Source organism: Aotus nancymaae, unplaced genomic scaffold (genome assembly GCF_030222135.1).
Source record: "Aotus nancymaae isolate 86718 unplaced genomic scaffold, 86718_ANA_hifiasm-v0.15.2.pri h1tg000003l, whole genome shotgun sequence".
NCBI lineage: Eukaryota > Metazoa > Chordata > Mammalia > Primates > Aotidae > Aotus > Aotus nancymaae.
In genome coordinates, this window is record NW_026988414.1 from 3,659,109 (window position 1) to 3,683,932 (window position 24,824).

Genomic DNA, 24,824 nt, shown 5'->3' on the forward strand with positions numbered 1-24,824 from the left:
TGGCTCTGCCACCCCCTTCTCCAGATGGCTCTATTAGACGACCCCTCTCAGATCATCTGAGTGTTCACCCCCGCCCCTCTTCTGGGTGAAGGGTGAAGGGCAGCTCTGAGGCCCTAGACTGAGGATGAAGAGGTTGTATCAAAGACCATGGCTGGGGGGATATGAGGTGCCACCCGTTTCCAAGGATGAAGCTCCAAGCAAGGCTAGTAAACAACCTAGTCTTTTATTTGCCCAAGGCCAGCTGTTGCAAGCACTGAGGCCCCAAGACTTCCAGAAGGGAAGGGGAGGAGGGCAAACCACTCTGCCTACCAGGTGCTGCCCGCCCCATCCTGCTTCCTGCAGGAGGTGAGAAGGAAGAGAAAATGGACATTTATGCTATCAAGTATCTCCCCAGTTTTCGGCCACTATAAATATTCAGTTGTTGTAGAGGAAGAAACTGAGGCACACAGATCCCCCCAGGCTTCTACTTGCCAGTCCAAGGTTTAACCCACTCCCTCCCCTCATCTCTACCTCCAGCAGAATGAGCTGTAGGCAGCTTAGGGAGGGTCTCAGGAGCCCATCTGGTGGCCTGTGGAGAGGGGGAGGCCAGCCAGGGTCAAGGGCTAGGAGTAGGGGGAGCAGAAGGAAGGGTGTGGCTGGAGGAGCAGCTGCTGGGGGGGGAGCTCAGCACGAATAGGGGACCCCAGCTGGGGTTCTATAATGGTATCAGCGGGGGACAGGCAGAGCCCTCAGCTGTCCATACAGGGAAACTGAGGCTGAGACGCCTCCAATCTTTGGGTAGGGAGGGGCCTCCCTTCAGCTATTCAGGTCCATTTATCTTCCCCGTGAAGACGCTGGCTCTGGGACTGGAGCTCCTTGTCAGCGGTCACTCCATGTTTAGACTGAGGTACAAGGAGCGGAAGGCAGCCAGGTCACCTGGCCACAGAGCCCCCTTCCACTCTTGACAAACCAGAGGGGCACCCTCCCCCACCACAGCTGCTGGAAAAGGGAGTGCTGGGCTCTGGCGCCTGTCTGCCTTTCCCTGCTCACGTGCTTGAGAAAGGCTCATTTTTAGCACCTGGCCTCTTTTCCCTGCCTGGAGGGAGCTTGGGGGACAGAGCAAGGAAGAAGGCAGCCAAGGGGGACAGGGAGACCTGGAAGCAGGGCCCCGGGGGATGTCTGATTGCTTTGTTCTCCCCTCTAAGGGTGCCCAGGCCCAGAGAAGGGCCCTCAGCCGCCATGCAGAGTGGAGATGAAGAGGACACTGTCCTGGTCCTGAAGTTGATAGTCCAGCTCACCCTGGTGCAGGAGAGAGGGGAGCGGGAAACTCTCAGGGCCACCTTCCCACTTCTACCCCAGGAGCTGGGAGAACAAGGGGTGAGGGCTGGCTGCTCTGGAAGACACGGACTCTACCAGAAAAATGGCATCCTGTATCTCAACCTGTAAATCTTCAGGACAGAGGGGTGCTCCCCTACCCCCAGCTATCCATCCCTTCCTCACCTGGGGTGGGAGACTCCAGCAGCCTCAGTGTGGGGCTGAAGTGGGGCGGAGGATTACCCAGCCACTCTATGGGCCTGAGGAGAGGCCCAAGGCTTTCCCACTGAAGCAGCAAGGGCAAGGGATAGGGGAGGGATGTCCCCCGAGGTACTGACCAGTAGCTCCCAGTCGGCATCATTAATCAGCACCAGAATTCCTGGCCGCCTGTGGGAAAGATGGTGGTGAGTAGCAGGGAGTGAGAGGCAGGAGGCAGGAGCACAGACGAAGAGAGGCTGAGATCTTAGGGCTGCAGGAGTGGGTGTGGGGAGCCTTCCTCCTGGGGTCTGGCTGAAGATCTCCCAGGAAGAGGAGGCTGGTCTGAGTGTAAAGGAAACCAGGTCAGAGAGTCATGCATGGCCTTTGTAGCCAGATGGAAAATGGGTGCAATGGTTAGCCAGCACCACCACCTAGACCGTGGGCAGGCCATTCTGTTTCTGAGTATCAGGTTCCTCATCTGAAAATGGGATAAGGGATAGTGTCTGCCCCACAAGGCCTGTACAAAACGAAATGAGCCGAGTGCTTGCCACACTGTCATGGTAAACATTAGTGGGACCACACTTTTCCAGGGGTCTAACCTTATTCTTGTTAGACCTGGAAAAGACTTCAGCTTCTTTTAGGCCTCTGCATGCCCATCCTGGAGAGGAGGCTGTTTTGCCAATTCCGAATCAGTTGCCATGGCACATGGCAATGGTCAAGTGCAGCCCCGACTGGCATAAGGCAGGGTAGGTCAGCAGGTGGTCAGGCAGCTTAGCCTGGCTCCCACTGGCAATGGCCCAAGAAACGCTGCTGGCCTTGGAGGTGGCCTCCAGGACCGCTGGGCCATGACCTGAAGCAGGGCTGATCCCCCAGGCCTGACCCCGTAGGGCCTGACAGTGACCTATGCTCAAGGCAGGTGTGAGCCTCACAGCTGCACTGGTCCGTTCACATGGGGGGCTGGCCTTGTGACTTCTTAGCGACTGGAACCTCGTCCTTTCCAAGCAGACTGCTCTGGGGTGTCCCCAGTGAGTGTGTGTGCACGTGCAGGGTGCGTGCACGCACAGCGTCAATGACTCCTTGGAACTGTAGACCTGTGCTGCACCGTATGGTACTCTACCAGCCACACGTGGCTATTTGATTACAATGAAATAAAACAGAGTATTTAGTTCTTCAGTTGCACTAGGTACATTTTCCTCAGCACTTGTGTAGAGAGTAACTGAGGTCCAGAGAAGCGAAGTAACTTGCCTAAGGTCCCACAGCAAGTCTGTGGCAACGAGAGGGCAGAATCCAAGTTTTCTGAGAAATTACCAGGCTCCTTTCATCTGGGATTTTAACTAATCCTCAAGAGTCCAGTTTTAGTAACAAGAAAACTGAAAATAGATCTCAGACAGAGCTGGACCGAAGCTCTTTTGTCCGAGGAGTCAGAGAGGAGGAAAAGGAGAACCGGACTCAGAGAAGGCTGGGACTGAACCCGAGGGAGGGGGCTCGGATATCCGTCCCTCCCTCCGCCCTCTTCAGGGAAGGAAGGAGTGGGACTCACACGCTGTCTCCCTGGATGAACAACTCTGGCCGCTCTTTTAGCAAATTCTTCTTGATCCAGACGAGCAGGTTCCGGATGTCCCCTGGAGAGGAACGCACAGAACAAACTCTTGTCAAACCCAGTGGCACCTGCACCCTAGAGCCTTGCCTGGCACAGAAGGAAATACACACGGGGTTTAGAGGGCTTCTTTTTTTCCCCTTTTTTCTTTTGAGACGGAGTCTAGCTCTGTAGCCCAGGCTGGAGTGCAGTGGTAAGATCTTGGGTCACTGCAACCTCCACCTCCCGGGTTCAAGCGATTCTGCCTCAGCCTCCTGAGTAGCTGGAATTGCAGGAGCATGCCACCATGCCCAGCTAATGCTCAGCTAATGTTTTGTATTTTTAGTAGAGATGGGGTTTCACCGTGTTAGACAGGATGGCCTCGATCTCCTGACCTCGTGATCCGTCCACCTCGGCCTCCCAAAGTGCTGAGATTATAGGCGTGAGCCACCGCGCTCAGCTAGAGGGCTTCTTTTAGACCAGGCTGTGATGGCCCATGAACTTGTAGATTCCAAAGGTGAGGAAACAGGTTAGGACAGGCCAGTGACTTGCCAGATGGATCTTTGGAAAAAGCTGCACCTGGCACTGCTGAAGTCCAGGAGAAGAGGCAATAGATCTACCTATAATTCGGAGATTCAATGCAGACAGCAGGAGGAACTGTCACATCTAAAGGGTTAGGGGACAGGTCCCTACCCACAGGTCCTGGAAGCCAGTCTGCAACTGCCATGGCTGGACTTCTGGGAGGACCCTGAACAGCCCCCCCCACCGTTATCTCTCCGGCCAGTCCCAGATGGGGAGGATTTGGCTCTGCTCTTGGAGGGGTCTGCATGTATTTCCCTTTGTGAGGGGAGGAAAAACAATTGCTGAGCTGATAACATCAATTAATTTCCTCTGGCAGAGGGAGAGAAGGATCCTTCACCAGCCAGGGATGATGACAAATCCCTGCTCCACTCCCCGCCACCACCCCATGCTTTCGGAGCCCTTCCAACCAGGGGTGGCCAGAGGTTTGGGTGATAGGGCCTCTCCTGCTCAGCTAACACTGAGATCTGCCTCCTTGTGGTTCTGGGGGAGCCACCAGTCCCTCTGTAGGTTATGTGGAGGCTCAGAGGCACCTGTCTCCAGGGTCACCTCTGCTTTCCTAGGGACAACAGTATCAGGCCACAGCACAGAGGAATGTGGCTCTATAAACACCTCGAAGCCTATGGTCCTCCACTGTCTGTCCCTGAAACAGACCATTCTCCTGGGGAGACAACTTGCCTCTGGGAAGCCAGCAGAGGAGTTGGGGTTAACCACTCCCATCCCGAGTTGGTGTCCAGAGGGGTCTGCTGTCCTGGACTAATGCCCGAGATGAAGCTTGGTCTGGAGCCCAGAATCCTGGAGTCCAGGCAAGGGAAAGGCTGCTTGGACTCAGGGAGGCTTCACTCTGCCCTGTCTGGGCCCGCAGCGTGTACGCACACACAGCCCCAGCCTTGGGCAGGGAGTTAAGCCACACTGGCTGGCACACGTGCCACCGTCACTGACAGGCCTGCAGCCTGGATGGTCCACTTTGCTCGGTGCCAACTTGCCTGGATCGTACGCCAGCAGAGCACAGGGCCATGGGCAAAGTGTCCATGGACTGAGACTGCCGCCTTTCCATTTTAATGTCTCCTTTTAAACAAAGCAGATCGGAGTCTTCACGGTCTGAGCAGGCAGGGGATGGGGTGAGTGCTGCCTCCAACAAGCTGCAGCCCACTTGGACTCCTGGCTGGGTTCCTCTCTGAGGCCTTGGTTTCAGAGGTTTCCCCTTGGCTCTGAATCCCCTTGGCCTCCATCTTGGCACTGTCTGGTGGGCCGCCAACCCATACATCTTGTGGCCGCTCGATAGAGCCACTGGGGTCTGACACATCAATCAGCCAGCACTGGCGGGCGGGGGCGTTCCTGTGTGTGTGGAGGCGGCGAGGCCTGGGCAGTGCCTGGCCCGCATGGAACCAGGACTCAACTGGGGGACAGCCCTGGCTCCCTCCAAAGGGAAGGTGCTTTTGCTCCACTCTGGATAGGCTTGGGGGTGGGGGAAGGGCCAGTGGTCATGGTGGGGTCATCTGAACGATGGCACCAGCATAGAGTCCCAGAGGGACAGGCTGGGGGATGAGTCTGCTGCCTGGTGCTGGCTCATTTATCATGATGCTCCTATTTGCTGAGGTCACTCCCTCCCTCTTCTGCCCACCCCCCACCCAGGCCTGCCCACATTTTTGATAGACTGTTACCATGGTGAGGCTACCGCATCACCACCAGTATTGTTCCCCCATGCCTGGATTTGGGGGTGGGGAGAGGGGGAACTCATGGCTCCCTTTGCAGGATGCAAGGGCCACTCGGCCTGGCCTGAAACACACCCCCAGGGACATCTCGCTAGGCTTGCTGAGGCACAGACAATATGCAAATAGTCTCCAAGCCAGATGGTCGGCTTCCAAAGGCGCCCAGGGGAGGAGGAAGGGTTAAGCAGAGTCAGGGGCTGGTGGCTCGGGGATGGACGGCTCTGGGATAGATGGGGGCTGGAGACTCTCACTTTCACCTTCCCGCTCTGTGTCTTGTCTTCCCATTCCTACTAGGGGTGGTCTCCCTCCTAGGATCCCATGTGATCACTCAGGAGACAAATATTTATTGAGCAGCTACTATGTGCAAGGTGCTAGGGAGATGGTAGTGGGCAAGAGGGACATAGAGCTACCTACCTTCATGGAGCTAGAGGCCAGCAGGGGAGACACACCATATTTAATTAGTTGTGACAAATGCTATGTCCTTCATCTGGGGTCAGCAGAGGCCTGGCTGAGGGTATTAAACAGTGAAGCTCAGGTCTGAAGGATGAGTGGGGTGGGCTGGGGAGCATTCTGGGCAGAAGGAAAGCACATGGGAAGGCCTGGGGCAGGATAAAATGGCAGGTTCAAGGTAGCAGAACAGAGAAGGTAAGAAGCTCGCATGAGATGGGGCCAGAGCAGGCGAGGCCTCACAGGCTTTGTGAAGGGGCCTGCTCCGGTAGGGGCCTCTCCCTCCTACTGAACCTCAGCAGTGTCTCCCAAGTAGGTGCTCCCTGGGAACCAGGCCCCACTGCCCAGGCCTATGTTTCCATGTGTCTGACCTGACACTCAAATCATGATCCGGCTCAAATGTATGGCATTACCATTACCATCACTTGAGTGGACAGTTGCGGAGGTAGGGAGGGAAGGAGGAAGGGAGGAAGAGATTAAGAGCATGGACCCAGGCCGGGCGTGGTGGCTCACGCCTATAATCCCAGCACTTTGGGAGGCTGAGGTGGGTGGATCACGAGGTCAAGAGATTGAGACCATCCTGGTCAACAGAGTGAAACCCCGTCTCTACTAAAAATACAAAAATTAGCTGGGCATGGTGGCGCACACCTGTAGTCCCAGCTACTCGGGAGGCCAAGGCAGGAGAATTGCTTGAACCCAGGAGGCGGAGGTTGCGGTAAGCCGAGATCGCACCATTGCATCCAGCCTGGGTAACAAGAGCGAACCTCTGTCTCAAAAAAAAAAAAAAAAAAGAAAAAGGAGCATGGACCCTGGATTCAGACAGGCCTGGTTTTGAGCTGGACTCCATCACTTCCTGGTTCCATGACCTTGGGTAAGGATTTTTTGGAGCCTCAGCTTCCTCTTTTTGTAAAATGGGGATGTTAAGATTGCCTCATAGGGGCATTGTGGGGGATCAAATAAGATGATCTCTACAAAGCTCCTGTCACTGTGCCCTGCATATCAATGCTGTAATTACTCCAGCATCCAGAGGAAGAACCTATACCCCTCCAACTCTTCGGGTTTCCACCTGGTGGCATGGCACCCCAGCTTTGGAGGGCAGGAAAGAGCCAACCATTAATCAGATAGTGCGGGACTGGCTGGGGTTTTCTGTGGCATCCTGTATCTTCCCATCAGAGGCTGGAAAGGGAACGAGGGGACTGGGAGAGTAGTGAGGAATCCTAGATACTGACTTTCCTTCTATTTTAGATGTCTGAACCCACAAGATGTCAGGGTTGGCCAATGCTCCCAGTACAACCCAGGTGGAAGGAATGTCGGGCACACAGCGCCAGAGGAGGGAGATGGGCACCTAATACAAGGCTTCTGGGGCAGGATGCCTTGGCACCTGGCCCGCCCACTGGGGCAGAGCAGGTGATGGGAGCTGCTGCTCCATGGTGGAGTGGTTGAGTTCTGAGTCCACAGCCAGAGGACCTGGGCTGTGTGCTCAATGCCCTTGGGTGGGAAGTCACTTCACCTTGCTGTCTCAGCGTCATCCTGTAAGGCACAATGCCCGAGGCAGGCCCAGCAGTGTCACACACAGGACACACTCAACAGATGGCTACTCTGAGCTGTAAGCCCACAGTGACTTCAGATTCCTCATCCTCTGGACTCCAGCACCTTCTAAAGGCTGCTGCCAAAGGGAGCATGCCCATGGTGGAGAGCACCGACACAAGCTCCACCAGAATCCCTCGCCCCAGTGGACTCACCCTAGTCTGGGGGACACTGACTGCCCACTGTGGGAGGGCCCGAAAGGGTGTCAGCCTCAGCCCCTTGGGACTGAAAGGGAACAACCTCAAAGCTGCATCTGATATTGACTCGCAGGAGTAACAGGCCCTCATCCAGCCTCTCTTTGAACACCTCCAGGGACAGGAGGTCAGCTCCTCTGTGGAGCGGCTCTGATTGTTAAGAGCTCTTTTCTCCCAAGCAGAAATCTGTCTTCCTGTCATTCCCACCCACTGGGTCTGAATGGTCCACGGGACCATGCCAACAAACGTACTCCTCTTCCCCAGGATGGCCCTTTGGATTTGGAAGAGATGGATCCCCTAAGTCTTCCCTTCCATAGGTTAAACCACCTCTGTCCCCAAGTCCACCAGGCTCCAAGACGAGCTCTACTGGGAGCCCACCCCAGGCCTCAGTTGAAAAGGGAAAAGAAAGAGCTGGCAAGCGGGGAGTAACAGAGGAGAGGGGGTGGAGGGAACATCAGAGGGGCCATTTACAAGTGAATGGGGGTAAGAATGGAGCAGTTTGTGGGCTAAACTGGCCTCAGAAGGAGGTTTACAGATGTGAGAGGGGACCTCCTCATTGTTTAATTAAGCAGAAAGTGGATCTTTTCAAAAGCAATTTTGCACAGGGACTGGGAGGGGTGTGGGGAGGAGGGAGGTGGAGAGGGGATCAGCAAACAGGCCCTGAGAGCAGAGAAAGGAACAGCTGGCCCCAGAGAGGCTGTGAAATGCATGCTAAGCAGTTTAAAGCGCCCAGGAGCTCCTGCAACTCCTGCCCTCCCTCACCAGCCACGCTTTAACGCAAGTGGAGCAGGCGGAGGGGGCATGATGGCAGGGGAGAGGAAGACAGGCAGGGAAAGGTGAGGTGGCCACGTCTACTCTTGGGGCCTAGGCAGGGGGCCTTGGGCCAAAGGGATGCTTTAGTCACAGAGGCCAACTCCCAGCAGCCGCACTACCCTAAGCTGGTGGGTGCCTAGCTGGCCTGTTGCAGCAAGATGGCTGTTAAGACATCGCTCCTCATACAGCTTCTTACCAGGTCAGCACACTCTGCTTCACAGAATCGTATATACTTGGATCTTGAAACTTTTCTTGTAGATGTCAAAGAGACAACCAGCTCAATAATGTACAAAGCCAGCCCAACCTCCCATCTTACAGATGGGGCAGGAAGAGGCTGGCAGGAATAACTGATGTGTAACTGCGCATGCCAGGGTTCCTCTCTCGCAGTCTCACTCCCTTCGGCCTTGCTCATCATTTCTCCCAAATTGGCTGGGTTGGAAGCTCTCCTCTGGCCTAGGAGCCACGAGTTCCCTCGTTTGCAAGGTGTGTCATATTCCAAAATCTTATGGCTGCTATTGTTTCTGCTGGAACCTCCAAGACTCGCTTGGCCAAGTGGCTGCCCCTAGGCTGGGAAGGCTGCCAGATGACATATCTGGGCATGGACTTGGGGGAAGGGCAAGACTTTCCTAGCAGCACCAGGTCCCTGACCCCCAGCTGGGCTCACATGTGCCAGGGTGGGTCTGGCAGCTGCTAACCAGCTCTGTTGGAGATCTAGGTCTCCAACCTAGGTTACCATGGGTCTGCTGTGTGACCCATGCCTCTGGGCACAACAGGGCATAACTGAACCAGGTGTACGAACTCACAGCCAAGGGCCCAAAGACTGAGCAAATGGGCCACCATGGCTTCCCTCCCACTCCCCTCCTTTCTTCTCAGAGTGGGGACAGGCCCCTCCCTGTTTCCTGAACAGTGACTGGAAGATGAGGGATAAAAAATTCTGAGTCCCAGGCCAGCCTCCCTACTTGGGTAACTCTGGACAGGCCTCAGGTCCCTCCTTCTCTTTCACTTTTAGGGGTCTCTTTAATCCCTTGGGGTCACTATGAAAGTTGAAATAAGTAGCTGTTAAAGTCATGAATAAATAAATGAAGGAAAGTGTAAAACTGGAAAATGTAAGATTTAGAGTGATTCAGGGAGCCTCTTGGGATAGACGGTGATGGGTTAGTGGTAAAGTGCCAGGACTCTGAGATTCAGTGGCCCGAAAGCTGGTTCTGAATCCCAGCTCTGCCATTTAAATAACTCCGTGACTTGGGGTGAGACCCCTGACTTCCCTAAATTTTGGTTTCTACCTTTTAAATGAAAAGCATAATGGTAGCTACCTGCTAGGAATTTGTGACAATGATTTACACAATCAACTGGGGCTTTGCCTACTGGCCCAAACTCAGCCTCGGCCTGTTATGATGCTGGCCCTTCCTCTATCTCTTTGACCCCCCCTTGGCCTTTTATCCCCAGGCTTCACAAGTGCTGTCTTCTTTGCTACAAATGGGCCCCCAGGCACCTCTGCTCTCCTGCGCTCCCTCTGCAATTTACTAGGCTGGCCTCTTTTCAGCCTCCATGTTACCTTTTTTTTTTTTTTTTTTTGAGACAAAGTCCAGGCTGGAGTGCAGTTGGGTGATCTCGGCTCACTGCAACCTCCACCTCCGGGTTCAAGCGATTCTCCTGCCTCAGCCTCCCAAGTAGCTGGGATTATAGGCGCCCACCATCATACCCGGCTAATTTTTGTATTTTCAGTAGAGATGGTGTTTTATCATGTTGGCCAGGCTGGGCTCAAACTCCAGACCTCAGGTGATCCACCTGTCTTGGCCTCCCAAAGTGCTGGGATTACAGGTGTGAGCCAATGCGCAGGGGCTTGCTATGTTACCTCCTTAAAGAGACCTCTGCTGACCACCTATTAGTCCCATTCAAGTGCCCTTTTGTCCTCATGCCAATTACTTCAAGTTGTAATGATGCAGTTATGCATTTATTTGTTTACTTGTTTATTCCCTGGCTCCAGTCCCATTACACTGCTAACTCTTTTTTTTTTTTTTTTGAGACAGAGTCTCACTCGGTTGCCCAGGCTAGAGTGCAATGGTGCGATCCCAGCTCACTGCAACCTCCACCTCCTGGGTTCAAGTGATTCTCCTGCCTCAGCCTCCTGAGTAGCTGGGATTACAGGCACACACCACCACGCCCGGCTAATTTTTGTATCTTTAGTAGAGACAGGGTTTCACCATTTTGGTCAGGCTGGTCTCAAACTCCTGGCCTCGTGATCTACCCACCTCGGCCTTCCAGAGCGATGGGATTACAGGAGTGAGCCACCGTGCGTGGCCTACTCTGCTAACTCTATTAGGGCAAGAACCACATCTATTCTGCTCACTGATGAATATCCATCCAGCAACTTAGTACAGTGATGGCACAAAGAGGGCACTTATTTTGTATTTTTAGTAGAGATGGGGTTTCTCCATGTTAGTCATGCTGGTCTTAAGCTCTCAACCTCAGGTGATCCGCACCCCCTCGGCCTCCCACAGTGCTGGGATTTGAGCCACCGCACCCAGCCCTAAACTACTTTCGTATTTTGAGACAGGCTCTGGCTCTGTCGCCCAGGCTGGAGTGCAGTGGCGCACTATCAGCTCACTGCAACCTTCACGCCCCAGGCTCAAGCCATCCTCCCACCTCAGCCTCCCAAATAGCTGGAACTACCAGCATGCACCACCAGACTCAGCTAATTCTCATATTTTTTGTAGAGACGGGGTTTCACCATGCTGCTCAGGCTGGTCTCAAACTCCTGGGCTCAAGCGATCCACCTATCTCAGCCTCCCAAAGTGCTGGCCTCTGCGTCCAGCCAAATAAAGTACTTTCTACTGTACCTGGCACTGCTGAGTACTCAGTCAATGAATGAGTGAAATGGAGCTAGAATTATGAAAATTTGTGGGCCAGACACAATGACTCATGCTTGTAATCCCAGCATTTTGGGAGGCTAAGGTGGGCGGGTCATTTGAGGTCAGGAGTTCAAGACCAGCCTGGCAAACACGTTAAAACCCCGTCTCTACTAAAACATACAAAAATTAGCCAGGTGTGGTAGTGCCTGCCTGTAATCCCAGCTACTTGGGAGGCTGAAGTGGGAGAACTGCTTGAGCCCAGGAGGCGAAGGTTGCAGAGAGCTGAGATCGTGCTACCACACTTCAGCCTGGGCAACAGAGCGAGACTCCATCTCAAAAAAAAAAAAAGAGAAAATTTGTGGGTTTTCATGTCAGACTAACTCCAGAGGAAATAAATAATAATTTGTGATATTTTAATAAACTTCCAGGCAAGGTCTTTGAGACTGAATCTTTACGAAGCTTATTCTGAGAGTACCTTGTACCCTCCCAAGGCTGCATGGCCATCTTTCAAACTAAGAAGCAGTCACCTTCAGCACCCCGGATCTTCCTCGACCAGGGACACACATCCTGACACTTAACCCCTGCCACATATCCCCTCCTGGCTCAATGTGGGCAGTGCCGTGCTCCTCAGTAAGTGCCCCCAGCCTCTAAGTGTGGCAGACAGACCCCACCCTGTACCACTGCTTTCCAACCCGAGGGAGGGACAGATAGGTGTGGCAGCCAGTGAATACGAGCAATAATAATTGATTCCCGGCAGATTGTGTCCAGTTTCAGAAGAATCCTGCCCAATCTCACTTGACTATTTTCTCTTTTTTTCCCATACATATTCTGCTTATGTACGGTTTTTTGTTTTTTGTTTTGTTTTTTTTTTTGAGACAGGGTCTTACTCTGACACCCAGGCTGAAGTGCAGTGGTACAATCATAGCTCACCGTAGCCTCGATCTCCTGGGCTCAAGCAATCCTGCATCAGCCTCTAAAACAGCTAGAAATACAGATGTGTGCCACTATTACCAGCTAGTGTTTTATTTTTTTGTAGAGACCAGGTTTTACCGTGTTACCCAGGCTGGTCTTGAACTCCTGGGATCAGGTGATCCTCCCACCTCAGCCTCCCAAAGTGCTGGGATTATAGGCACGAGCTACTGTGCCTGGCCTCTTTTCTTTTTCATGAATTGAGACAGGGTCTCGCTCTGTGGCCCAGGCTGGGGTGGAATGGCCTGATCATAGTGCACTATAGCCTGACCTCCCAGGATCAAGAGATCCTCCTGCCTCAGCCTCCTGGGTAGCTGGGACTGCATGCGTGTACCACCACACTCAGCTTGACCGTTTTTTCCTTTTTCCCCCCACCCCAAGATGGAGTCTTGCTCTGTCACCCAGGCTGGAGTGCAGTGGCGCAATCTCGGTTCACTGAAACCTCCACCTCCTAAGTTCAAGCAATTCTCCTGCCTCAGCCTGCTGAGTAGCTGGGATTACAGGTGCCCGCCACCACGCACAGTTAATTTTTGTATTTTTTGTAGAGACAGAGTTTCACCATGTTGGCCAGGCTGGTCTCGAACTCCTGACCTCGTGATCCACCCACCTCAGCCTCCCAAAGTGCTGAGATTACTGGTGTGAGCCACCGTGCCCAGCCTGACTTGACCATTTTCTACTGCCCACCAGGAACCTCATTTCCTGTGTCCTCAGAAGGATCTCAGTCACAGGTGGAGACTGGAATCCCACCCCTGAGCACTTGCTAGAACCCACTGCTAAGGTTAGGAAAGACCCGAACACCCACCATACCCGCTCCCCAGCACCTAGGCTACCCTGACAGCTACACAGCCAAAGATATGCAACTTTATTCTTTAAAACCTCCCAATTTTAAGGCAGGAAATGGCTTTTTTTTTTTTTTTTTTTTTTGCGACAGAGTCTTGCTCTATTGCCCAGGCTGGAGTGCAGTGGCATGATCTTGGCTCACTGAAACCTCCACATCCCAGGTTCAAGCAATTCTCCTGCCTCAGCCTCCTGAGTAGCTGGGATTACAGGCATGCACCTCTATGCCTGGCTAATTTTTTAAATTTCTAGTAGAGATGGGGTTTTGCCATGTTGGCCAGGCTGGTCTCAAACTCCTGGCCTCAAGTGATCTGCCTGCCTCTGCCTTCCAAAGTGCTGAGATTACTGGTGTGAGCCTCCGTGCTTGGCCTGGGACTGGCTCTTGTTCATGTCTATCTCCAAAATGATTAGTACATGGTCTGCTGCATAGGAGGTGCTCAATGTATATTTATTCAAGAAAGATTAACAAGTATTTGAGAGGGCCGGGCACGGTGGCTCACGCCTGTAATCCCTGCACTTTGGGAGGCCGAGGAGGATGGATCATGAGGTCAAGAGATTGAGACCATTCTGGTCAACATGGTGAAACCCCATCTCTACTAAAAATACAAAAAATTATCTGGGCATGGTGGCGTGTGCCTGTAATCCCAGCTACTCAGGAGGCTGAGGCAGGAGAATTGCTTGAACCCAGGAGGCGGAAGTTGCTTTGGGCCTAGATCACACAACTGCACTCCAGCCTGGGCAACAGAGCAAGACTCCGTCTGAGAAGAAAAAAAGAAAGAAAGAAAAAAATCCAGTTTCTCCTTTAGCCAACCTCTCTCCCCCAACCTTTTTGGCTGGATACTCTTCTTTTAATCTAAATCCTTTTATCATAATATGAGCCCATTTAAATCACTACATCCTCATTGAAGCTTACTTCCTTCACGAGAACCTTTTCTACAGTATCATAAAAGTAGAGACGAATGGGATAAACTGCTTACTCCTTTTAACAATCCTGAGAGATACGGATTTCCAACCCCATTTTACAGATGAGAACATTAAAGCTCAGAAAGCTGAGGTCACTGGCCTGTGGTTCTACGGGGATTCAAACTCAAGCCTGTCTGAAGATAGAATACCCATATAAGGATGAAACCATACCCCCTTCCTCCAATGAAGATGGCTTTGCAGACTCTTTTTCTTTTCATTTGAGAGAGTCTTGCTCTGTAGCCCAGGCTAGAGTGCAGTCTCCTGCCTCAGGCGTGCACCACCATGCCCAGCTAATTTTTATATTTTTAGTAGATATGGGCTTTTGCCATGTTGGCCAGGCTGGTCTCAAACTCCTGACCTCAGCTGATCTACCCACCTCAGCCTCCAAAACTGCTGGGATTACAGGCATGAGCCACCACGCCTGGCAGTGCAGATTCTTGTTTTTACTCCTCTGCCTGCTAGAGACACAGCTTAACACGCAGGTGCAGAACACGGGCCTGAATGGGGCTGAGTGTTATCCATGGACCAACTCCTGTTCAACGGCCCCAAGACAGGAGTTTAGAAAGCCAATACTCACAGGGTTCCTCCTGTCCAGGCAAAGTGACTTGATGTTTCTTAATACCATCAAACAGGAGTTCCGCACCGCCTCTGCAAAGGAGGACCAGAGAAAAAGCCAAGTGAGCTCCTACAAATAGAAGAGGTAGCGGAAACAGAAAACTGAGGATAGGGCTGGTAGTAATGAAGCCTGAGAGAAGCAGAGACTAAGGTGCAGGAACATCTTGGGTACCAGTGACCAATTCTTTTTTTCCCGTTTCTTTCTCAGAGACAGAGTCTTGCTCTGTCACCTATGCTGGAATGCAGTAGTGCAATCATAGCTCACTGTAACCTTGAGCTCCTGGGTTTAAGAGATTTTCCTGTTCCACTTCCCAAGTAGCTAGGACTACAGGTGCATGCCACCATATCGAGCTAATTTTTATATTTATATTTGTATTTTATTTGTTTTGAGAGGGAGTCTCACTCTGTTGCCCAGGCTGGAGTGCAGTGGTGTGATCTCAGCTCACTGCAACCTCCGCCTCCCAGATTCAAGCGATTCTCGTGCCTCAGTCTCCCGAGTTGCTGGGTCTACAGAAGTGTGCCACCATGCCCGGCTAAGTTTTGTATTTTTAGTAGAAGTGGGGTTTCACTGTGTTGGCCAGGCTGGTCTCAAACTCTTGACCTCAGGTGATCTGCCCACCTTGGCCTCCCAAAGTGCTGGGGTTACAGGCATGAGCCACCATGCCCAGCCCATATCAGGTTAATTTTTAAATTTCTTGCTATGCTACCCAGGCTAATCTCAAACTCCTGGCCTAAAGTAATCCTCCCACTTCAGCCTCCCAAAGCACCGAGATTATAGGCATAAGCCACTCTGCCCAGCCCCAATGACCAATTCCTAAATATGACTTCCAGTGTGGTAAAGTAGGATATAATTTTTACTAAAAATCAACTACTGGCTAGGTGTGGTGGCTCACACCTGTAATCCTAGCACTTTGGGAGGCTGAGGCGAGATGACTGCTTGAGGCCAGGAGTTGAGATGAGCCTCAGTGAAGTAGAGCCTTGTAACATAGTGAGTTGAGATGAGCCTTGTACTTCACTCAGTGAAGTGGAGCCTTGTAACAGAGTGAGGCCCTGCCTGTATGTAAATATTTTTTTTTTGCACCCCACCAATTATTGTTTATTTAGAGACGGGTTTTCACTTTGTCACCCAGCCTGGAGTGCAGTGGCATGATCACAGCTCACTGCAGCCTTGACCTCCTAGGCTCAAGCAATTCTTGCACATCAGACCCCCAGGCAGCTGGGCCTACAGGTGCATGCCATCACACCCAGCTAATTTTGGAATTTTTGTAGAGCTGGGATTTCACCACATTGCTCAGGCTGGTCTCGAACTCCTGAGCTCAAGAGATCTGCGCGCCTTGGCCTTCCAAAGTGTTAAAATCAGAAGCATGAGTCACTGTGCCCGGCCTATTTTTAATTAATTAATTAATTTATTTATTTATTATTATTATTATTGAGATGGGAGTTTCACTCTTGTTACCCAGGCTGGAGTGTAAATGGCACGATCTTGGTTCACCACAACCTCCGCCTCCTGGGTTCAAGCAATTCTCCCGCCTCAGCCTCCCAAGTAGCTGGGACTACAGGCATACGCCACCATGCCCAGCTAATTTTTGTATTTTTAGTAGAGATGCGGTTTCACCATGTTGACCAGGATGGTCTCGATCTCTTGACCTTGTGATCCACCCACCTCAGCCTCCCAAAGTGCTGGGATTACAGGCGTGAGCCACTGTGCCCAGCCAATTTATTATTATTTGTTTTTGAGACAAGGTCTCACTCTGTCACCCAGGCTGGAGTGCAGTGGTGTGATCCTAGCTTGCTGCAACCTTAACCCCTGGGTTCAAGCAATCCTCCCACATCAGCCCCCAAGTAGCTGAGACCACAAGCAAGTGTCATCCCACCTTCCTAATTTTATTTTTGTTTTTTGTAGAGATGGGATCTCCCTATGTTGTCCAGGTTGGTCTTGAACTCCTGGGCTCAAGCGATCTCCCAAAGTGCTAGGTTAGAGTTGTGAGTTATCATGCCTGGCTCTGTCTCTTTCTCTCTTTCTCTCCTTCTGGGAGTCTTGCTCTGTTACCAGGCTGGAGTGCAGTGACACGATCTTGGCTCACTACAACCTCCCTCTCCCAGGTTCAGGGGATTCCCCGCCTCAGCCTCCTAACTAGCTGGGACTACAGGCGTGCGACACCACACCTGGCTAATTTTTTGTATTTTAGTAGAGACAGGGTTTCACCATGGCCAGGATGGTCTTATCTCCTGACCTCGTGATCCACCCACCTCGGCCTCCTAAAGTGCTAGGATTACAGGCATGAGCCAGCCCACCTGGCTTGTCTCTAATTATTTAAAAAAAGAAAAAAAATTCAAGTACCCAAATTTGCAGACTCTTAACTCCTCTGCCATCTAGAGAGGCAGCTTAGCACATAGGTGCAGAACACAGCCTTGAGAGATGCTGGCCCCAATGTGAAGACCAGGCTCCACCTCTCCCTATGTTGAGACCTTAGATGTGTGACTCGATCTTCTTTTTTTTTTTCTGTTATTAAAACAATTTGGGGGCCAGACCCAGTGGCACACATCTGTAATCTTAGCACTTTGGGAGGCTGAGACAGGAGGACTGCTTAAGCCCAGGAGTTCAAGACTAGCCTGGGCAACATGGCAACACCCTGTCTCTACAAAAAATACAAAAATTAGCTGGGCATGGTGATGCACGCCCACAGTCCCAGCTACCTGGGAGGCTGAGGTGGGAGGATCACCTGAGTCTGGGAGGTTGAGGCTGCAGTGAGCCAAGGTCATACCACTGTACTCCAGTCTGGGCAACACTCTGAGACCCTGTCTCAACACTAAAAATAATAATTTAAAACTATTTTGTAATAGAGATGAGGTCTCACTATATTGTCCAGGCTGGTCTTGAACTCCTCGGTTCAAGCAATCCTTCTGTCTCAGCCTCCCAAAGTGCTGGGATTATAGGTGTAAGTCACCATGCCCAGCCATGACTCAGTCTTAAGCTTCAGTCTTTGCATCTGGAAAAGCACTGAGGAGCCACTGTGAGGCTCTCTGCAGACAATGCACACCTAGGGGTTTTCTCTGGCCAGATGATGGTTTGAAATGCTCCTGCCCATGCCACCTGCTGCTGACCTGATGGGCACATCACAGTGCTGGAGGCTGAGAGAGTCCATGGGACCTGGCATCAACTAAGAACAACTGCTCACATCACCTCACCATTTATATAAGATGTTCCTCATCTCATTTCATCCTCAGGGAATCCCAGGGAAGAAGGGAGGAGGCATTATTAACTTCGTTTGATAGAAAAGCAGACTCACGCCTAGAGAGGTTAACCAACTAACTTGTCCAAGGCTGTACAGGCAGGAGCCAATACTATCATTTGAATCTAACTGATTCCTTCTTAGCACCAGCAGCTTTGTCAGAAAAAAGCAGGACTTCCCAAAGGTCAGAAAGCCTCTTGAGGGCAGAGTGGTTCATTTCTGTGTCCCAGCACCTGGCCAAGGGAAGGCGGGGATTGCAGAGATACTTGGAGCCAAGTACAGAAGCTGAGGCTTCTGAGGTGAGCACCAGGACTCTTTCAGTGCCCCACACTCCTTCTCCCTCTGGGTCTCCCGATTCACATCTCAGACTTCTTGTGGATCTTAACTGAAAAGGCCTTACCAGACTTTTGAAGGATGCAATGTCTTCCACCCCACCACCCTTTCCCAATTTCAGGGAACAGAGATGTCCTAAGGCAGCCCACTGGGAGGCAAAGGCAAGGCAAGCATTGTCATGGGGAAAACATGGGGCGACTGTCATCCAAACAAGGTCACGCTTTGTTGATGCAGAAATGTGGAGGGGGAGAGGAGGCCCATCTGTGGCCGCGCACAGGGCCATTTCAGCTGCAAGCCCGCACAGAGCCTCCATTTATCCCCTTCCAAGAGCCTCGTTTTCTCCTGGGTGGGGGCTGGCACATGCAGCAGCTGGGGTGGGGGAGGGTGACAGGCAAGGGGCTCAGGAGTTGGGGGTCAGAGAAGAGGGATGGGAACTGAAGGCACTGGGACTCAGGCAAACAACCAATACTGGCCAAACCTGGTGGTGCCAGGCTCAGAGGCCAGGCTGTTTTTCCCTTTACAAGCGGATGAAGGCAGAACCAGTCTCGAGCAGACAGTGACCTGCCACTGCTGAATTCACTGGCCCTCAAGGGAGGGGTTGGCATTTCTGCTGTCAGCACATCTGGAGTGGGGGAAGGTGCATGCCCAGCCTCAAGAGTGATTCAGGGAGGCAGACAAGGGGCCTGTTCCAGCCCAAGAGAGACCCAAGGTCAGACCCTCTTATGTCTGATAAGATCTGCTATCAAACTCAACTGACATTATCTCCATCTTCCTTCCACCTTCCAATTCTTAGTGGATGTGTATGTTGATACCACTGACAGGTACAGATATTTTCAAAACCGCCTTCACCTTTTCTAATCTTCATGTTTTAATCTTCTGTGTACACACACACACACACACACACACTCACACACAGTTTATTTACTTCCCCTCCACCTGGGCTGCAAACTCTGCCTAAAACAGGGCCTGGCACTTGGGGAGACACTCAACAAATATCTGCCAAAAGAATGAAAATGCCCATTTCTCCCAGTTCTTCTCTGACCTCAATGACATTCCCTCCTTTTGCCAATACCTCCCCAACTTGGGAAGGAGGAAACGGAGTGGGAAGAAGAGAATTTCATATCTGGGCCTTTACAACATGGACCACAGGGACGCAAAACACAACCGTATTACATACTTTGAATCATGCCTGACCTGAGAAAATGCTCAGCTGAGAACAGTTCAGGGGCAAGATAAAGGATGGCAGACCTGGTCAGTGACAAGAAGGAAGGTGGGAGTGGCCTTCCAGAGGGTCTTTGGAGGAGTTGGTGGGGTCAAGAGGAGTATATCTGCTCAGGAGGGAGACAAAATCCTAACCCAGACCCTTCCAGGACTGAAGTAGGAATGGGGCCACTTGGGGATGAAAGGGAGAAAATGATGGGCATGTAGCCTTTGCAAAGTTGTGCCAGTTCCACATAAAGGGTGAATCATATCTGCTAAGAGACATAGAAAATGAAAGAGAGGTCAGGGGCAAAAACGCACATCAAGGCAAGGACAAAGAGAGAAGGGACCTGGGTTGAGCATCACCTCGAGCATTTCTGCTTTCCGAGAAGCTACATTTTCATGGAATGCTGTGCTGTGGATGGAGGTGGTAGAAGGTGGGTGGGTGGTGGAAGAATGTTGTCCTGCCTTGCCAGGGGTTATTATTGCTCTTGGAGGTAAGGGAGACTGAAGCTAAAGATGATTGGGTCAGAAAAAGGGCAACTGTGCTGGTGTGTAAGCTCTGGAGAACAAGGGCCGGGTCTTCCTCACATGACTTCCCCATTGTGCTAGCACAGTACCTGGCAGACAGACGTAACATGTCTGACTCATAACGAAAGGCAAGTTGTAAATCATTTTTTTTTTTTGGTAGAGATGAAGTCTCTCCATGTTGCCCAGGCTGGTTTTGACTTCTTGGGCTCAAGCAGTCCTCCTGCCTCAGCTGCCAAAGTGCTGGAATTACCCTCCGTGCCTGGCCTAGTTAAACCTTAACACAGCAGTCTGTGTTAAGAAGTTAAGTCTGTGTTAAGTCTGGAAAGAGAGTGGCTACTCTCTTTCCAGCTCTACTGAGGCCTGTCAAGGAAACAGGGATCCTCCTAGAACCCCAGGCTTTGGGGAGTGTAGCTGGGCCAAGAGTCAGTGAGGCAAAACAGTGAGGAGTCCAGACCAATACAGTTCTAATTTGATCCAAGCAGCCAGACAATATCAATTAAAATGCACTTAGTCATGAGACTTACCCCCCTTCTAAGGGGCAGAAATGCTGAATGCTGTAGGGCATGGACAGACTTCTATTTATCTTTGTATCCCTCAGTGTCTGGCTTGCTGCCTGGCACATGGTAGGCACTCAATAAATGGCTGGTGAATGAACTACCCAATGAAGGAAAAACATGAAAGAATCGGGAGGCATCCAATGAGAAGAAAGGCACTGGGCAGAGATTTTAGATTCTCATCCCCGACTTCTCCTTTCACATAAACCTTGACTTGTTTATCTACACACACACACACACACACACACACACACACACACACACACCCTATTCCCTCTTTTCCATATGATTCTGGAAAGTACACCATCCATCTTTCAAGGCCTTCATTTCTTTGCCTTCTCTCTAAGCTCTGCAGTATCTCTCAGCTTTGAAATCATATGACACATCTGTTTGTAGGAGGAACCAAACAATGCCTTGAACAGACTTCCTCCCTGCTCTGTTTCTTCAGTTATTGGTGTGTGTTCCAATTTCTGCATTTTTCATCTTGTGTATACTATACTGTGTTAGTTTCCTTCAGTGTGATTTCTTATTTGTCCCTGTATCTCCACCTGACTCGTTCTGCAGAAGGAACACAGCAAGTTTGCTGACTGTCCTGCAGGAGGCTCAGGTCTGTTTAACATCCCCAGGTCTTGGGAAAGAAAAAGAAAAAAGTCCCGTCCTGGCCACTACATCCCACGAGAAACAAGACCTTAAGAACACTAAAAAGAAACTGCTGTTCAAAGAATGAAATCAGGGAGTGGAGGGTGGTCCTTCTAGGTTCTAGGAGCTCAGATGCCAAACAGATGGGATCGGTCCGAGACAGGATTGGAAAAGACGACAGGGAGGCTGCCTGCTAACCGTCACAAATTCGACTCCTGCGGAGCACAGGGCATCGAGGGGTGCACAGAGCGCATCTTCCTCCCAATGTGCGCCTCTATTTCCGGACATACGGCCTCATCGCCAGGAGACTGGCCTCTCAGACTCTCCTAGGCGGGTGGCGTAGTTCACAGCAGGCACCGGGACACCCAGTGATTTGGCCATGTCAGGCCCCAAGGCAGAGGGAAGGGAATTCCGGGCCCGACGACTTCAATCCATCCCCACGGCGCCCCAGCTCTGTAACTCACCCGAACTCCACCTCCACTGACAAGGGCGCTGCCATGTTGAGGAAGCCGAGCTCGCAGGAAACTCCCGTCAACTTCCGGCGCGCCCGCAAATTTCCGGGCGTCTTCGGGCGCCGCGGACGGAAGAGGCGGTGCCCAGGGATCCAGCTTCCTTAGCTGTTGAAGGAAGTCACCGAGGGGAGGGGAGAGGATGGGGCGGAGGAGGGAAGGTCTCCGGCGCTGTTGGGGTTATGAATCGATCTCCCTCCGTCTTTCACCGACGGGGCTCACAGACCCAGGGTGGGAAGCGCCTTGTACGGGACCACAAGCAGGCGAAGGAGAGCCCCCAGCATCTTTGCGACGTGACTGTGAGCCACGTTACTGCTTATCTTGCATGAGTTAGAATCTCTTCAGTCTACACACCGCTTGGGCGAACCCATTCACTCGTCTGGCTTGAATTATAAGTGACTCCCAGATCTTTATTTCCGACCCAGAATCTCCCCTAAGCGGGCGACTCGCTGTCCAGCCGCCCCCTTTGCCGTCGATTTGGATATCACTCGTTCAACAGCTGTTCATTGCGCCTTCCTGCGCCAGGCATTTTGATCGGTGCTATGGACGTAGTGGTAAAGGGGATGGGGGAGATTCCTGTCTTTAGGGCACTCACAGTCTGAGGGGAGACTATCTGTAATCAAATAAGCATACTAAGACATGTACAAACAAATAAAGGAACTGAAGTTATAGGAACTTCAAAAAGAAAACTGAGTAGACTGGACTTGCTGAGCTCTAAAGCCTGAGTAGAATTAACTAGGTGGCTGTGAGGGGAGAGAAACCTCTAGGAGCATTCCAGTGAGGAGGACAAAAGGCCCAGAGGCTCTGGGTGAGAACATGCTGTGGAACATGGAGAGGAAGGTGGAGGTTAGGGAGCCTTTCACGCATCTAGAGATGGGGCTGCAAAGGTGGGCAGGGGTCTACCTCTGCCTTGTAAGCAGGTAAACATTTCGGTCTCAAGGAGCAGTGGGAGACTACTGAAGGGTTTTGGGAGACAGTGGCATTTTAGAATTGTGTTTTAAAATATAATTTCTGCCGGGCGCGGTGGCTCACGCCTGTAATCCCAGCACTTTGGGAGGCCGAGGCGGGTGGATCACGAGGTCAAGAGATCGAGACTATCCTGGTCAACATGGTGAAACCCCGTCTCTACTAAAAATACAAAAAATTAGCTGGGCATGGTGGCGCGTGCCTGTAATCCCAGCTACTCAGGAGGCTGAGGCAGGAGAATTGCCTGAACCCAGGAGGCGGAGGTTGCGGTGAGCCGAGATCGCGCCATTGCACTCCAGCCTGGTAACAAGAGCGAAACTGTCTCAAAAAATATATATATATATATACATATATATATATTTCTAGCTGCAGCGTGGGGAATAAGGAAGGAGACAAAGAGACCACTGGAGCCTGTTGCAAAAGCCCAGGGCAGAAATGGAATGAAGTTGGCCAGGCACGGTGGTTCATGCCTGTAATCCCAGCACTTGGTGGGGATGAGGTGGGTGGATCACATGAGGTCAGGAGTTCAAGACCAGTTTGGCCAACATAGTGAAACCCTCGTCTCTACTAAAAATACAAAAATTAGCCAGGCATAGTGGCAGACGCCTGTAATCTCAGCTACTCAGGAGGCGGAGGCGGGAGAATCACTTGAACCCAGGAAGCAGAGGTTGCAGTTAGCTGAGATTGCACCAATACACTCCAGCCTGAGTGACAGAGTGAGACTCTCTCTTTAAGAAAGAAAGAAAGAGAGAGAGAGAGAGAGAGAGAAAGGTAATGAAGTGGATGTCCTGTGGGTATCTAAAGACCAACACTTCCAAAATTGAACTCAGCATTGGTAGAGGGTGATGGTATAGCCTAGTGGTTAGGGGAAGAATGATGCAATAGTTAAGATCCAGGAGTTCAGGTGTGGTGGCCCACACCTGTAATCCCAACGCTTTGGGAGGCCAAGGCAAGAGGACTGCTTGAGGCTGGGAGTTTTGAGACCAGCCTGGTCAACACAGCAACAAATGTTTCTTAAAAAAATAAGCCAGGCGTGGTGGAGTGTGCCTGCCCAGCTACTCAGGAGGCTGAGAAGAAGGGGAGGATCACCTGAGCCTGGAGGTCAAGGCTGCAGTGAGCCATGATCACGCTATTGCACTCAGCCTGGGTGACAGAGTGAGACTCTGGAGTGCAATGGCATGATCACAGCTCACTGTAATCTTGAACTCCTGAATTCAAGGGATTCTCCTGCCTCAGCCTGCAGAGTAGCTAGGACCACAGATACTGATAAGGTCCTTCCTTCCTTCTAGTCCACGATGCCCAGCTAATTTTTTTTTTCTTTTAAATAAAGACAGGGTTTCACCATGTTGGTCAGGCTGGTCTTGAACTCCCAACCTCGGGTGATCCGCCCGCCTTGGCCTCCAAAGTGCTTGGATTACAGGCATAAGCCATCATGCGCGGCCTCAGCTAATTTTTTAATCTTTTTGTAGAGACTGGGTCTTACCATGTTGCCTAGGCTACACTCAAACTCCTGGGCTCAAGCAATCTGCCTGTCTTGGCCTCCCAAAGTGCTAGGATTACAGTATGAGGCACCACGTTTGGCCAAATATTTTTTATTTCTTTTTTTTTTTTTGCCAAAATATTCTGAATTAAAACAAATTTTTGGCCGGGTGCAGTGGCTCACACTTGTTGTCCCAGCACTTTGGGAGGCCGAAGCGGGTGGATCACAAGGTCAGGAGTTCAAGACCAGCCTGGCCAATATGGTGAAACCCATCTCTACTAAAAATACAAAACTTAGCTGAGCATGGTGGTGTGGGCCTGTAATCCAAGCTACTAGGGAGGCTGAGGCAGAAGAATTGCTTGAACCCGGGAGGTGGAGGTTGCAGTGAGCTGAGATTGTGCTACTATACTCCAGCCTAGGTGACAGAGCGAGACTCCATCTCAAAAAAAAAAAATTTTGTTTTTGTAAAGATCTAGGAGTTCATCTTTTCTTGAAGTAGTTGCTATACAAGCAAAAAAAGAAAAGAAAAGAAAAGATCTAGGAGTTCAACTACCAGCTTTATATCCAGGTCCTGGCTGGGCACAGTGGCTCATGCCTGTAATCCCAGCACTTTGGGAGGCCACGATGGATGGATTGTTTGAGGCCAGGAGTTTAAGACCAGCCTGGGCCGGGCGTGGTGGCTCACGCCTGTAATCCCAGCACGTTGGGAGGCCGAGGCGGGTGGATCACGAAGTCAAGAGATCG

At 51.5% G+C, this 24,824-nt stretch overlaps 1 protein-coding gene across 1 annotated transcript; it reads right to left on the bottom strand.

Annotated features, from left to right (window-relative positions):
• Nucleotides 1-204: 204 nt before the first annotated feature.
• On the bottom strand, nt 205-21,686 carry URM1 (ubiquitin related modifier 1). The gene is made up of 5 exons (XM_012458027.2): nt 21,590-21,686; nt 14,598-14,668; nt 3,032-3,113; nt 1,632-1,680; nt 205-1,278 (listed from the first exon to the last, which is right to left on the bottom strand). The coding sequence occupies exons 1-5, from the start codon at nt 21,622-21,624 to the stop codon at nt 1,210-1,212; spliced, it is 306 nt and encodes a 101-aa protein (XP_012313450.1). The 5' UTR covers nt 21,625-21,686; the 3' UTR covers nt 205-1,209.
• Nucleotides 21,687-24,824: the final 3,138 nt, after the last annotated feature.

Excerpts from the sequence above, each read along its gene's own strand:
- URM1 (XM_012458027.2), bottom strand. The coding sequence starts at position 21,624 with ATGGCAGCGCCCTTGTCAGTGGAGGTGGAGTTCGG. Across the intron at positions 3,114-14,597 it reads GCCTGGACAGGAGGAACCCT|GGGACATCCGGAACCTGCTC; the intron begins GTGAGTATTGGC and ends GTTCCTCTCCAG. Across the intron at positions 1,681-3,031 it reads TTCATCCAGGGAGACAGCGT|GCGGCCAGGAATTCTGGTGC; the intron begins GTGAGTCCCACT and ends TCTTTCCCACAG.